At 44.4% G+C, this 15,514-nt stretch overlaps 3 protein-coding genes across 3 annotated transcripts; 1 reads left to right on the top strand and 2 right to left on the bottom strand.

Moving 5' to 3' along the window:
• Window positions 1-12: 12 nt before the first annotated feature.
• On the bottom strand, window positions 13-1,489 carry kbtbd13a (kelch repeat and BTB domain containing 13a; the record flags this gene model as incomplete). Its single annotated transcript, XM_070442227.1, is given in 11 exon segments — window positions 13-80; window positions 83-232; window positions 235-345; window positions 348-416; window positions 419-544; window positions 547-621; window positions 624-707; window positions 710-851; window positions 853-916; window positions 918-987; window positions 990-1,489. Coding segments are annotated over 11 exon segments (1,338 nt in total), but the record flags the coding sequence as incomplete, so codon positions are not given.
• Window positions 1,490-3,218: 1,729 nt separating this feature from the next.
• rasl12 (RAS-like, family 12) lies at window positions 3,219-7,708 on the top strand. The gene is given in 9 exon segments (XM_024145132.2): window positions 3,219-3,389; window positions 3,633-3,751; window positions 4,157-4,213; window positions 4,518-4,591; window positions 4,853-4,988; window positions 4,991-5,045; window positions 7,270-7,301; window positions 7,304-7,417; window positions 7,420-7,708. Coding segments are annotated over 8 exon segments (777 nt in total). The 5' UTR covers window positions 3,219-3,389; window positions 3,633-3,639; the 3' UTR covers window positions 7,617-7,708.
• Window positions 7,709-9,876: 2,168 nt separating this feature from the next.
• On the bottom strand, window positions 9,877-14,005 carry LOC112079089 (uncharacterized). Its single transcript, XM_070442226.1, is given in 9 exon segments — window positions 9,877-10,201; window positions 10,607-10,698; window positions 11,924-12,052; window positions 12,477-12,609; window positions 12,612-12,727; window positions 12,730-12,799; window positions 12,802-12,869; window positions 13,025-13,091; window positions 13,917-14,005. Coding segments are annotated over 8 exon segments (969 nt in total). The 5' UTR covers window positions 13,065-13,091; window positions 13,917-14,005; the 3' UTR covers window positions 9,877-9,880.
• Between the last annotated feature and the right edge of the window lie 1,509 nt (window positions 14,006-15,514).

The following is a 15,514-nucleotide window of genomic DNA, read 5'->3' on the forward strand; positions in this document are numbered from 1 at the left end:
CCAACTCTCAGCCCGTCTTGTCAACACCTCAGTGTTTCCCACAGTCTTGGTCTTGGGCAGTCTCATGAGAAACGTGTAATGGAGCCGATTCGCCCGAAGCCCTTGGTCTCTCTCTTGATTTTCCATCTGTACTCCTCCACGGCGAACTCCGTCGTCCTCATGCGGTTGAGGGTGAACACTGAGTCTCCTCTTATTACCGATGTGAACAGGGCTCCTTTACTGTTTGCGTATTGCCCGGCAAGGCTGTCCACTGACCCGTAGTCAGGTTGTAACAGTCCATCACGCACATCAGGAAGTCTTCGCAGGGCCCGTTGCGCATGACATACAAATTGTCCCTGTGGCCACCATGCAGTGGCCATAGCTCTGGTCACGGACTAGCGTGGTGACCAGGACCCATTGGTCCCTCTCAGGGACTACTCGTGGATCTCCGTAACGCCTTTGGGTTTCCAGAGGCAGATGAAGATGCGGCTCATGGCTTTGGTGGAGGCCACGTTGGCGGCTCTGCAGGGGAGATTAGCGGCGAAGCGCCAGGTGGCCGTGGAGAACTGTACTTCTCCACCAACGCCATGGACTTCCGGTCGAACTCCCCACCGATGGCGTAGAGGCAGCCTTCGTGGCCCCTAACGTAAAGTTGTAGCGTGGCTGCTGGGGACTCGAAATAGTGGACCAGGAGTCACTCTCTGGGTCGTAGCAGAAGCCAGAGTCCAAACTTTCTTGCTGACGTCGTGGACGCCTCCTATAATGTACAGCTTGTTGTCTAGCCAGGTCACACCTGCCATAGTGGTGTTTGTGTTTAAGGGTAGGTGACTCAGCACCTTCCATTCTCTATCTTCGTCATCCAGGTAGCAGACGCGTCCTCTGACAGTCCTGGAGCTGCTCGACGGTAGGAGAGTGGCTGCAGACTGTGACGTACCGATGGGGATGGAGACTCAACGTACTCCACTAGGTCTTCTGGTAAGGTGCGCACAAATCCTCCTTTCAGGTCCGGTACATGTCTTTAATGAATAAAGCAGTTTGATGGAACAGATCCCATAAACCGTAGTCGGCGGCCGTGTGGTACATCAACAAGCAGTTCTCTGAGTTGATGATATTGGTCAGGTGCTTTGTCACAGACTCCACCTGTAGAAAGGTGGCACACTCTATGGCTTCCACGATTTCGTCACCACCCAGGATGGGGCGATCCCCCGTCCAGGACTCGGAGCGCCAACACAATCCCCGAGCGCTCAGCCCTTGCAGATGGACCTCATCCTGTTGGCATTCCCGCATTCCCGACTGGAAGAGGGCTCGGAAGTACTCACAGTGCTGCTCGAGTAGGCGTTTGTTCACCACAAAAACGCTCCCGTCAACTCTCACTTTCAGGCTGTCCATCCCTGAGTCCAAAGGCTTGCGAGGGCAGGCTTGTCACTGTCCATCCCTGAGTCCAAAGCTTGCCTAGGGCAGGCTTGTCACTGTCCATCCCTGAGTCCAAAGGCTTGCCGGGGCAGGCTTGTCACTGTCCATCCTGGGTCCAAAGGCTTGCCGAGGGCAGCTTGTCACTGTCCATCCCTGAGTCCAAAGGCTTGCCGAGGGCAGGTTGTCACTGTCCATCCTGAGTCCAAAGGCTTGCCGAGGGCAGGCTTGTCACTGTCCATCCCTGAGTCCAAAGGCTTGCCGAGGGCAGGCTTGTCACTGTCCTCCCTGAGTCCAAAGGCTTGCCGAGGGCAGGCTTGTCACTGTTCGGTCCTGAGTCCAAAGGCTTGCCGAGGGCAGGCTTGTCACTGTCGGTCCCTGAGTCCAAAGGCTTGCCGAGGGCAGGCTTGTCACTGTCGTCCTGAGTCCAAAGGCTTGCCGGGGCCGGCTTGTCACTGTCGGTCCCTGAGACAGGGCAGCCTGCTTGGCTCCATCGCCTCAACTGAAGTGTTCAAACAGCACATTTGCATTTGTCAAGAGTGACGAAGTGCTGAGTCAGATCAAATATCTCATGTCCTAGCATGACATTTTATCCATGATGATATTCCTTAGGTACAGTAGCAGCTAGACCGAATCCCCCCTTTCCTCTCCTCTGTGCAGAGCAGATGCACTTGACAGGGTATCCACTGTTTGTATTGCTCTTCACAGCTACGAGAATAGCAGAGGCTATAGATAGCAGTTAGGCAACGTGTGGCACAGTTTATATACATTATGGTGACATGCAGCCGGAGGGAAATCTAGTGTTGACCTGCTGGAAAGGGGAGATGGGTCGGATGGGAGCGGGTGGGCGAATGGATGGGCACAGCAGTACAGTTATGCTGATGATTTATTGGTCTTTGTCTGTGAGGCTGACAGTTTGTGCCAGCGGAAATGTCAGAACTCTTGGCCTTGGAGCGGTTGGGCAAAGGTGAGAGACAACAATAGATTGTTCCCCGAGGTCACATTTGTTATACGAGACTATTATTCCAAACAGTTAAATTCTTAGTAACCTTGTCTGTTAGGGATCTGTTGCACATGACAACAGCATGCTACCAGTCCTTGTTCCAATACAGTCGTGGCACCTGTGCAAATACTTACATGCACATAGACGGATTCACCTACTGTAGTATAAATCATTCACCCCCCATACAAATCATGTAAATGTTCACACACAGGCTACATAATTACTCCTCTCTCTGTCCTCCACGCAAACCCCAATACAAACGGGGCGCTCTTCCAACAGAGGCCAGAGACCACCTTTGCCACCAATGTAGAGAATGAGGAGGAAGTGGAGTTTCTCATTCATTAAAGGGTAAAGGGGAAACCAAGTCCAGTATGTCAAAAGGTACCTTCTTCTTTGTTCTTTCTGTTCAAATATGTCAGATTTGAATCTATTACACAAGCAATTACTTTAACATGTGTCAAGTATTAACTGTGAAGTTATGTGATTATTTGTGAGGAAAATATGCTACATGAAAACAACAGAATCATTCACTCACAGTTGGATGCAATCCAACCATCTCAACTGACATAACCATTTTATTGATGTCCTTGTTTCTTGTCAATGAAGTTAGTTGGAGATGGAAGAAGGCCTACCTTGCCAAATCATATCTGACTGCATGTAGAAAAACTATGAGACCTCACCTCAGTTCCCTTAAATGGAGTTTGGCAGTAAATCATGTGCGTAAGCAGCAACATTCTTCAGCAAATGTTAACCGATTCGTCTACTTGACGCAAGGTCCTACCAGCTGCGCAGCCACGGAGCAGCTCGGGCTTCTTTCACCATCGAGTATGAGCATCCTCATCATCGGACAGGATTTAAGAGCGCGTTCTAAACCTTTGGGATGTTTTATTGCATTTGGATTCATATGATTTTAAATACAGATTTTTTTTTAACCACATCAAACCAACTAGCCGATTCACTTCTACCCTAGTCTTTAACTCTGAGAAAACCTTTTAAGGTAAGGTTATATTGAAACGTTATGGAAACGTTCAACGTGGGCGTTATTTGTGTTTCCTGCATAGTAGCCTATCACCCATATGCATTAATATTAGTGTTTATGTACCGTTATAAACACATTTATATTATTTGGTTATGTTATGTTTTTTTTATTGTTAATAATATTCTGAATAATGCATGTAGGCACTGAATAAAGATCCTGTTACTTGGATCTGTTTTGATAACTTGTGTTCCTGGGTTTTAGTCTAAAGATGTCACTGATGTTTGGGAAAGCAAGGAGTTGTAACTTCTCTGCTATCCCTGAGGGGGGACAACCTGAGGTCAATGTGGTCGTCCTTGGAGTGAGGGGCTCAGGAAAATCAGGTGCCCCCCCCATCTTTTTCCCCTTTCTCCTTCATATGCTATTGGATTGATTTAGTGCTTATTGTTAAAACATTAGTGATGTTTAGGTTGGTTTCATATTGTGTTCTGGTTAGGTTTTAATATACACTGAGTAAACCCAACATTAGGAACTTGCCTTGATTTGTCATCCCTAGTATTTGTAGTGGAGTAGATCCCAGTTTTGTTTACATTTTATTCCAGTTTCGATAGTCCCAGTTTTGATAGTTTGTTATTCATGAAAAGCAATCTACTCCTATCTGATATTTCATGGGAGTGTTTATATAAAAACAGGGTTCCCATGCCCCATTTGGGACACTAGATTGTACAGTGTGACAACAAAGAGCTGAATCTAAACAGGAAGTGAATGAGTCCCTTCTCTCTTTTCAGCGTTGACTGTCAAATTTCTCACCAAGCGCTTCATCAGTGAATATGACCCCAATCTAGGTAAGTTTCCATTTGTTACCTTCTGAAATAAAATGCAATTGTCAAGAAATGTCCTTAGGCTCTGTCCTACCATCCCCTCTAGTACCATTTAGAATCACGCTGTGCATTGGGAATGCCTTTTATGGTAGGCTAGTATGGACATTAGAACACCTCTGTAATAGTTTGTGTACACTAACTATACAAGAATCGGCAGATGCACTTTCAGAGAAATGTACAATAAACTTGTTCATATTGACACATGAATGACTGTATTGTGATGTTGGGTCCATGTTGTGACCTCCATGTTGTGTTCACTGCCATCTAGAGGATACTTACTCTTCTGAGGACATGGTGGACCAACAGCCTGTCGTTGTGAAAGTTATGGACACAGCTGACCAGGTGGGAATAGTCTTTTTTGAAAGAGACAGAGGATGATAGTGAGGAAAGATAGAGTTTGTGTCAAAGGGCAGTAGGTYGGATTCAAACCTGAAGACGTGTGGGGCATTACCATTACAAGAGCCGGGCCACAATGACAGATTCTCTGTGCAAATGAATACCATTTGAAGATCTATTCTAAATAAATTGATACTTCTTCTAAAGCCTTTGCCACAAATTGTTTTGAAGTGATGACTTTTTCCCCTTGTCTGTCTCTACCGTCAGGACGGCCCAGTGAACTGTGAGCGCTACCTCTGGTGGGCCAGTGCCTTCCTTGTGGTCTACAGCATAGACAATAGACGGAGCTTTGAGGGCTGCCAACAGTACCTGGAGGCCGTCACCGTCCACACCAAGGCCCTGCAGCCCAAGACCCCATTATACTGCTGGGCAACAAGCTGGACATGGAGAGATACGGTGTGTAGCGAATTGGTGGGTGGATGGAAGTCGAGTGGGACTCAAACCTGCAACTACTCTTCTGTTAGTGTAATGCCTGAGACATTATACCAAGAGGTCCAAACGTCTTGATGAGATTCCGGTGTTATAGCTACCAAGTATTGCTGCAGGCGCTCAGAGCTCACTACTGGCTCATATCAGCATAGCCAGTAGCAGCAATACATACCACAGTAGTATCACATGGAGAGATACCGGTGCAGAAGTCTTGCATGCCAAGATGTCTGTTTAAGACTGTTAGAGACACAGCTGGTGGACATTTAAGAGACGGTGATTTAATTAGAAATAGGCTTTCTGTACATGCACACTTCCTAATATAACCCGGTTCATCCACCAAAGGCGGACCTGCGATTCAAACCCACACCACACGACATAACATACTCCAAAGCCAAGGCATGTCTTGGTCCGGGCCGACAGTGCTTCCAGGAGGAGTGATGCCATTCGCAAAGTTCTGTTTTGGCCCATAACCTCTCAAGTAACACCAAAGTGTTTTGCAGCTCTAGGCCTACTTCTGGTAATCATGAAAGCCTGAATGAAACATCATGTCAGTCCTCCTCAATGTTAATGCGTTTGGGCCTCCCAAGTGGTGCAGTGGTCTAAGGCACTGCATCGCAGTGCTAGAGGCATCACTACAGATCCGGGTTCGTTCCCGGGCTGTGTCACAACTGGCCGTGATCGGGAGTCCCATAGGGCGGTGCACAATTGGCCCAGGATCGTCCGGTTTAGGGGAGGGTTTGGCCGGAGGGGCTTTATTTGGCTGCATGTGTGGCAACCCAAGCCCTCTTGCTGGTGTTTATGGAAAGACTCATGTTTATTGAAGCACTTCCAGTAAAGTTGATTCATGGCAAGACTCCAACCACTTATATTTGTCTCCCAGTGTAAGATGTCTTCATGTTGCTATATTTAACCAAAACATATAACGTACATAAATGTATGAAGCAATAATGTCCAGCAGATATAGCCACTCCACACACCTTCTTTTCTTCTAGGTGTAAGACATTGTCATGTTGCTAGTAACAAGGCATGATGTGTAATTAACCTTTTTTGTGGAACAACATTTCTTTGGTTTCATCAGGTGATGTCCTGACAACAGATAGACAGAAATGTTCTTGCAACGTTGCCCATGAAACTTGTCCCCAACCGGCTAAGGGGCGAAGGTCAAGTCATGTGTCCTCCGAACATGACTTGCCAAACCGCGCTTCTTAACACCCGCCACTTAACCTGGAAGCCAGCTGCACCAATGTGTCGGAGGAAACACTGTTCAACTGACAACCATTGTCAGCTTACAGCACCCGTTCTGCCACAAGGAGTCGCTAGAGCACAATGAGCCAAATAAAGCCCCCCCGGCCAAACCCTCCCCTAACCCGGACGACGCCGTGCCAATTGTGCACCGCCTATGGGACTCCCGATCACGGCCTGTTGTGACACAGCCCGGGAACGAACCCGGATCTGTAGTGATGCCTTAGACCACTGCACCACTTGGGAGGCGAAAACATCAATATATTATGTTTGGAGAATATGACAACCATGTTCTGTGTATGTTTGATGGACGTTGATGGAATATTCTCTTAACGCTCAGAAAACTGGACACATGAATGTTCTTGCAATGTTCCATGAAACGTGTCTAGAACATCAATATATTATGTTCGGAGAATATGGCAACCATGTTCTGTGTATGTTTGGTGGGACATCGATGGAATTTTCTCCAAACCCACAGAAAACTGGACACATACATGTAAATGTTCTTGCAACGTTCCCTTGAAACATGTCTAGAAAATGTATATCTTAAGTTGTGAGAAACATGGTCACCGAGTTTTGGGTAAGTTATATTTGAATGGAATAATCTCTTGGAACATCCCTATGAAAACGTTAGTTTATGACTAATGAGACTTTTAAGGGAACGCTCTCTAAAGTTGTGGGAAAGTTTGTTGTTAGCTAAGGATGTAGGGTGTGTGATTGACTAATGATATGTGCAAAGTTGGCGCATTATAGTACTGCTTATAGTGGTCAGTGTGTTTTGGAGCTGTTTAAACTAAAGGGCTTCTGTTTTTCTCCTCTCCTCTCTTCTCCTGTTTTGTCTTTCTCTCTCTCCCCTCTCTCTCATTCTCTCTGTTATCACCTCTCTCACTCACTCCTTATCTCTCTCTCTCTCTCCTCACTCCATCACCTGTCTCTCCCACTCTGTCTTTCAGGCAGGTGAGTAAGTTGGAAGGCTCGGCCCTCGCCTCCGTTTCGGCTGCCTGTTCTTCGAGGTGTCTGCTTGCCTGGACTCCCTGTCTGTCCAGCGGGTCTTCCATGAAGCCGTGAGGGAGGCCAGGCAGGCGGGCGGCAAAAGGAGCCCCCGTTACGCCCCCTTTACATCAGTGAGGATAACAAGCCATTGTTCAGCCTCGCCACCGTGCCCCCGTTCACCACCCCCTGCTACAAGGAGCTCCCAGTGCCCGCCACCGCCAAGCTGGTGACGGTCAAGTCGTCGCGGGCACAGAGCAAACGGCGGGCACCCACGCTGACGCTGCTCAAGGGCTTCAAGATCTTCTGATGAGTCGATGGAGAATGAGACCAGACTTAAAGACTGGAAATTTGAGACTTGTCTCAAACTTGTGCTCAAAGACTTGAGACTTATGCTCAAACCTTGAGACTTAACTTGGACTTGTGCCAGAGACTTGAGACTTAACTTGGACTTGTGCTCAGACTTAACTTGGACTTGTGCTCAGAGATTTGAGACTTGACTCTGAGTGTCTCATGCTCGAAGACTTGAGACTCAACCTGGACTTTCCTAAAGTGACTTATTGACAAGTCTGCCATAGTGGCTTCAACATGGACAAGTGAGAGAACTGTGAAATAGGTATGAGAGACAATGGACTGTGTCAAATGTGAAAAGCAGAACAAAATGGAGACAGAATAACATACAACCAAGCCATCAACATACTGTATGCAGCAGAAGCTGTCATGGTGGATATCACCATCACTAAGTTGGAGCGTGTMCYAAAACGTCATGATGACTTACTGCACCTTCAAGTGAAGAGAAGGAACAGTAATTATCAGAGCTCCTTGAGAGATGGACAGTAATGGACTGGTGTTTAAACTGTCATTGTGAATGTTGAATTTATATTGCCAAAGTTTTCAAAGTTTGTCTTGAAGTCAGTTACTGGGACAAAGTTATGTTAGTTGCCAAATGTATTGTGGTGATTGGAGTGCTTGTGATGGTATGTTCACTGTAGTGTAGATTGATAACACTATGCACATGTATTTCTATATACATTTTAATGAGCTTTAAAGGAAAACTAATTTGATCGAATGAAGACATATTTTGTTAATGTAGAGACATGTTTTAAGTTATTTGATGTTGTAACACATTAAAGTAGCAATTCAATCTTTGAGTTAAAGGCCCAGTGCAGTCAAAATTCAGTTTTTCTGTGTTTTATATTATATTGTATAACAGTTGATGGAACTAACACTCTAAAAGTGTGAAAAAATGTGATCAGTGTTATTTCCTGATAGTTGCTGGTTTCTAATCAGCAGGTTTGCATGGCTTTCCATGGCTTTCCATGGCTTTCCATGGTGACATGCACCAATTTTAATGGAAATCTATTACAGTAAGGTACTTAATTGCTACCCAGTAATGATTTGATATTGATATCAAAACAACTGCATTGGGGCTTTAACTTCATATATACATCGTTTTCACGAGTTGTGGGCGCCCTCCTCAGGCTCATCAGTGTAACAACTGTTGCATTTTTTGTAACTTAAAACACATTTTTATACTATTGTATGCTAATGCCATCCCAACCAAAATTACAAAACACAACTATTTTGATATGAACAGTTTTATTTCCTTATTGTAAATACTACAATTGGTGGAATGCTTTTATAACACAATGAAAATCTATCTTACATATGGAGAGGTGGTATGATGACAAAAGTTAACCCACTGAATTCTGTTTTCTGTCCAAAACATCTATATGTGAATACTCTCTCACAAGAGCTTTCCACTATACTCACAGCAAGATAATTCGAGTTTGGATTATATTAGGATCCCCATTAGCTGATGCCATGACGTMGGCTAATCTTCCTGGTGTCCAGCATTATAACTAAAAAGACTTTACAAATAGAATTACAAAAGAGATGTATAAAGAGAAGTTTGATCTTCCAATCTTAATGTTATCTCAGACCATGTTTAGTTGCCTTTTAGTGTTTCCCAAGTAGACTACAYTTGAATAGCTTATGACACATGGTTTATACGTGTTCCTACATACTGTCAAGTGACATAGGAAAACTTTTCACTGCACTATAAACAACACGTTGCACTTCTTCATGACCAAAAAACAACATTTACAAACTATTTGGTATCTCAAATAGTTGGTTGCGATGTTTCGACGGCCAGCAATGTTTACAGTAGATGTATATTCCAAAGTACTTGTGAATTGATGACTTGATTACTGCACATCTTGTACACAATTATTTGTAGTAGTGTATACCCTTTTCACACTACTGAGCCAAGTCAAGCTGTACTGCGCTGGCATGGTTACGCATCCACCAATAAAATATCTGAGCCAGCACAGTACGGTCTGGCTCAGCAAAGTAGTGTAAAAAAGGCATTACAGTAATTAAACAGACAGTGGTTGTTTAAGTTACAGGTTAAAATAAAACAACTTAAAATGAAAGTTATGCCTAAGTAAATAGGAGTTTCTGTTCTGCCTCTGCAGAGGAGCAGTACTGAGAAACGTGGCGTTGTATCTCTCTCATTCATCCCTCTACCACCACTCCTCCGCTGTCTCTCTCTCTACTCCTCACTCTCTTTCTCTACCCAACCACCTCCTCTTTCTCTACCTCCGCCAACACCTCCACTTCCCCCTCAGGCTCGGGGTACAGGCTGGACACGTTCCCGTCATTCCAGGTCACCACAATGTCCCCTGGTTTGAGACCCTCTACCTCCCCGTTGTCCTGGAGGGGCTTGGCCTGGCTCACTGGGATCTCAGATTGGCTCATACTGACCTGGACAGAGGCGCTGTTGACGGGTTTGACCTCTGAGTTAGTTCTTTGACCTCTAACTTCCGTGACGATGACCTGTAGTTCTTCCGCCTCCGCTTCATGGCCAGAGCCGCCGCCTTGTACTTGGCTATCTTATTCTGTTTCTGTGTGGAGGGATGATGGGAAATGTAGTCACTGTGGTGTAAATAAAGATGCCAGACCAGCATGCACAAATATGGCGATTGCTTTTGTTTTCTTCCATAACAGGTCCTGTATTTAGGTTCCACAGAGCCTTTGGTTGCATCCCAAATGGAACCGTATTCCCTACATAGTGCACTACTTTTGACCAGGGGCCATAAGGCTAGGGTGTTATTTGGGATGAACACTTGTTTGGATCATTTATTGTTGTTGACCAGAAGTATCTTCACCACACCATGTTTCATAATTGAAGACACATGGATATTTCTTGTTTAGAATTACAGTGTATCACATTAGTATTTTTGAGTGAGTAGTAGACATTAGTCTACTTAAGTTGAGTAAGTGTCAGATAGGGGCTTACTTGTTCGCCATGGAGCCCATTCCCAGAAGCAGACAGCCCAGCAGAAGGGCAGCGAAGGACAGAGACAGCATCGCAAACTTCCAGGGAGTTGCTGTMACGACAAGAACACACAGTTGTAACTGCYGAAAATCTTCCCACCGTTATAACCCCACAGGAAATTTCAGAGGTGATCAAAGACAAAACATTGGAACTTGGACCAAGTGTGCACTTAACAGCTTTTTTTTTTACAGACTTGGAGCCTTGGCGGGAATAAAAGTTTACTACCATGTAAATCTGACTAAGAGAAAAAGTACTTCACTATAACCAATCCCTTTATGGAGGCTTTGGGATCAGATCACATAAATGARACCACCAGCACTACAGTGCCATGAAAAGAGAAAASTGATTAACTGAGTATATATTGTAAGAACAAACTGCTCAGTAGGATAACGTAATGGAGCTAGATAACGCAATGGAGCTGAATAACATAATGGAGCTGGATAACGTAATGGAGCTGGATAACGTAATTGTCACGCCCTGACCATAGAGAGCCTTTTTATTCTCTATTTTGGTTAGGTCMGGGTGTGACAAGGGTGGGTAATCTAGGGTGTTTATTTCTATGTTGGCCTGGTATGGTTCCCAATCAGAGGCAGCTGTTTATCGTTGTCTCTGATTGGGGATCATATTTAGGCAGCCATTTCCCCACTGTGTTTAATGTGATCTTGTTTATGTGTAGTTGCCTGTGAGCACTTTGTTTACATCACATTTCGTTCGTTCTTTATTGTTTTTGTGCGTTTCATCCAATAAACATGTGGAACCCATATCACGCTGCGCTTTGGTCCGAATGTTATTACGATGATCGTGACAGTAATGGAGCTGAATAACATAATGGAGCTGAATAACATAACGGAGCTGGATAACGTAATGGAGCTGAATAACATAATGGAGCTGAATAACATAACGGAGCTGGATAACGTAATGGAGCTGAATAACATAATGGAGCTGGATAACCTAATGGAGCTGAATAACGTAATGGAGCTGAATAACATAATGGAGCTGTCATAACAAATAGCCTACTTAAGAACAATCCAATCATATCTATTTTACTTGTAATTTCCCAAACAATGGCCATGGATCAGTTCGCTACCCTGAAACAACATTAACCTAATACAACACTAATAATACCCTTTTCACACTATCATGCCAACCTTATCTGTACTGTGCTGGCTTGGCTATTTTCCTTCCTCATTGTCCTTTCCAGCAAGGCACAGAACAGCTTAGCTCAGTTTGGCTCAGCTCGGTAGTGGGAAAAAGGTACAATAAGGAGCAGCACTTACGGTCCTCAGTGCGATAGAACCATCTGAGGAATTCTTTCTGTTCATCGGTCATACCAGGAGGCCCRGCTTTCTGCTCTTCCGCAGGTTTCACCTCAAACTCATCGGGATCGCTCGATGCCCTTTTGGATCCTGCAGGTGCCAATACAAATATAGAAACACATGTTGCATCACCATCCCCTGTGTTAGTTTTTATGCGGACAAAATGGTGGCCACAATGGCACCATGTGGCCAAGGTGGATGAGGGACTATTGTGGAAGGACATTGAGTTAATATCTTCTAGCCTAGGTTTGAGAGGCCCATACTGTATCAATTCACGCAAAGCCCCAATCTAACAACTGCTAAATTGTGATGAAGTCAATCATTCAAAAGGAGATGAAAATGTTACATTATTTTCAACATCTTGAGTGCTTATTTGCTCATTCTAGAGCTTCACTCATGTAAGTCAATGTACACAAAGATCCAATTTCATGCCATGAGGATTTGTTACACAGTCAGTGAATTTAAATGTAAATTAAGCGATTAAAAAAATATTGAAGCAACAACAATCACTTACTGAGCCTCCCCTGGCATATATCCCCTTCATCCAGAGACCTCCACTTGGTCTGCTTGCTCCTGTGGACAGCGTCAGTCGTTTCCCGTCTGTGGAGAGCTCCAGAGAACTTGTTCTGACTGATCAGCCTGTTCAACTCACACCCCCACCGCAGCCCCCCATCACCCTGTGTCCCCCATCCTCTAGCCCTCCACAGGGTACAGTCTGGACGGGGTGAGAGTGGTGGGCCGACAGGCACCTGGAGTCCCCACACACTCCAGGAGACTCTGGTCCCTCCAGATCCACTGCTGGAGAACTGAGTCCAGGTTGCATTTCTTCAGCTGAACCAGGCCCGTCTTGGGGAAGTCTCCAAGCACAGGCTTGGGAGGGTGTTGTGGATCATGAAGCTACTTACCCCTGGAAGTGCAGTATAGTGGACAGGCATTGTAGTGAGCGTAGTGTTATGACAAATCAAAAACATGCTTCCACTTGTTGTTGTGGTTTTATGGCAAAATGAATCAGGGGATTTTTGATGTTTCAGAGAAGGTGTACGTGTGAAGGGATAGCATTACCTGGCAGAGGGAGACAGATTTTGATCCACACACGGAGCATGTCTGAATGTGATGAAATCTGCAATGACTGTTGACATAAATCAGAATGACAAGTATTCCCTTAGTCAAGAATACAAGATCAACAACTTACACATAATAATAATCATAGTTATGTAACTTTTATTATGGCTTGGTTCACATTAGAAAGTTGTATGGGAGTATTCCTGGGATGGTAGTATCCAGCACACATTTTTCCTGGGCTTCTCAACCGTCAAAAACAAAGCATTAGTCTGCGTTGAATTAGTGACCAAAGGGAAACATACACATCCACCTTATAAACGGAGAGTTTATCCAAAGCACTGCCTTCTTTGTGCCGCAATTCCATCTCTACACTCAAAAAACGTTGAAAGTATGTAGAGGCATTGCACCTTGCTAATTCCATTACGTACATGTATATTCCATTATTGTGTACTAGTATGTATTAAACTACAATATTTGGTCCTGAAGAGAAATACTCATCATCAAGTAAACTATTTAGAAAAGTTGTCCTCATTGCACTTTTATGGCTGATAGCGAGGCGCCAATAAAATGTTAGAGGTTAAATCGAAACATACTCCTATCCCATAAACAAATTCAAATGTAAATGTAGATAATCTAATGGTTGACTCTCTGTGTGTACAGTACACATCAAAAGCTGATGGTTATCAATCTTATTACCCCAATTATCCTATTAATTATGATCCWAACATCCTATCAATAAAAGTTGCTATAAGCGTTAACAAWCRAAATAAAAAAGTACACACTACAAGTCCTCCTAACCAATGGCTATATATCATTCATTTAAAAGTAAAACAATTAATGTACCAATTGCAGACAGTAGCTTTAAAGTAATGAAAACAATTTACTCACTTACCAGGGGCTGTTTCTCTCACAGCCTGACTCGGAGAAGGGAGGTAGTGCAGTAGGGAACATGATTCTACCTGTTGAACATACACAACGCAGAGGAGAGGCTTTCCAAAGTGCATGTGGGAGGAGATTGGTTCATTGAGTCTCTTGATTATGGRTATATGGGTCTGTAAATGTTCCCTTTATAGCTGGGGATATGGGGACTTTTTATGTGGTGCAACGTGTTCTTCATTTYTTAAAGAATGCATAGTCTGGAAGTAGTTGGGAATGTTATTGCTAGAGAGACATTTTGAGACAGGTGAAACAGCCTCCTTATAGTGGTGGCAGTCTTTTCTTTCTCAATGATAAGAAGTTGTGAATGCTTCATTAGGCTACTGTAAACTACTGCCTAGTGCGCTGCACCATAACTGGGCCTACTTCATTACAATCTTCTCCTAACTCAATGGAATGGAATCGATCCTGTGCTCAAGCTTTTTAAACTCTACATTGGGGGGGCATTATCCTTGCATTGACAAGGTCAGTGGCCAGGGTTGCTTGGTTACTGTTTAGTTAGCCTTGCTGGGACCTTGCCATTGCAGTTTGTAGYCATGGGAGGAAAACAGTCTGTGTTTGGTCAAACATCTGGCACATGTGGAACTGTCGTGATATCTGTCTGTTAAACAAGAGACTTAAAATGATTTTATTTCTTTATGGCACATATGTTCAGAGTCAAGGCCCGCGGGCCACATCCGGCCCGCGAGAAGGTTTTTTACGGCCCCTGGGATGATCTTGTTTATTATTAGAACCGGCCGCAGACCGCAGCAAAGCCGGCAGCCGCAGATCTTTTTTACACGCACCAATACTACATTTCCCAATGGCAACGGTGACGCACGAGCAGTAGGCTGCTTCGCATTTCAATATTATTGGCACAGCCAGTCGTCAGCATCATCAGTAAAATTAACTTTCAGTACCCATCAAAAATGGGCAAAACGGAAGGTGGACACTGAGAACCGGGGTTTCAAACAAGGTGGGAGTCGGGCAGTATAATGTTTCACGGAGGTGTCTTGGAAAACCTGTGTGTCTTCTGTGTGGAGAAAGTGTGCGGTACTGAAAGAGTATAATCTGAGACGACATTATAGAAACGAAACACGCGGACAAAAACAAGATATGGACATGGAACAAAGGCTACAAAAGGCAGAGGAATTAAAAACGAGGCCTCAAATCTCGACAGGGCTCTTGTTCAAAAGAAGCCAAATCACAAGGCCAAGGCTGCTGTCAAGGCCAGTTTTATTTTGGCAAGAAGAGATCGCTAAATCAGCCCGGCCATTTTAGGGGGGGATTTCATCAAAAACCATAAGAAAATATTGCTTTATTTATCTGATCATATTGGAATATATTTGTTAGGTTTTCAGTAGGTTCAATTAAGGTTCAACTAGACTATATGCGTCAATTTAAAATTTTTTCAATGAACATTCGAACATCCGGCCCTCGGCCTTGTAGGCTAAATGTTTTATTTGGCACCTCCGTCCATTTGACTTTGACACCCTGCTTTAATGGCAAGTAATGTTTTACACGTTAAGGTAAATGACCTCCAGGTCATCTACCAACCTAGGCAGAGAGAAGAAG

Source organism: Salvelinus sp. IW2-2015, unplaced genomic scaffold (assembly GCF_002910315.2).
Source record: "Salvelinus sp. IW2-2015 unplaced genomic scaffold, ASM291031v2 Un_scaffold6879, whole genome shotgun sequence".
NCBI lineage: Eukaryota > Metazoa > Chordata > Actinopteri > Salmoniformes > Salmonidae > Salvelinus > Salvelinus sp. IW2-2015.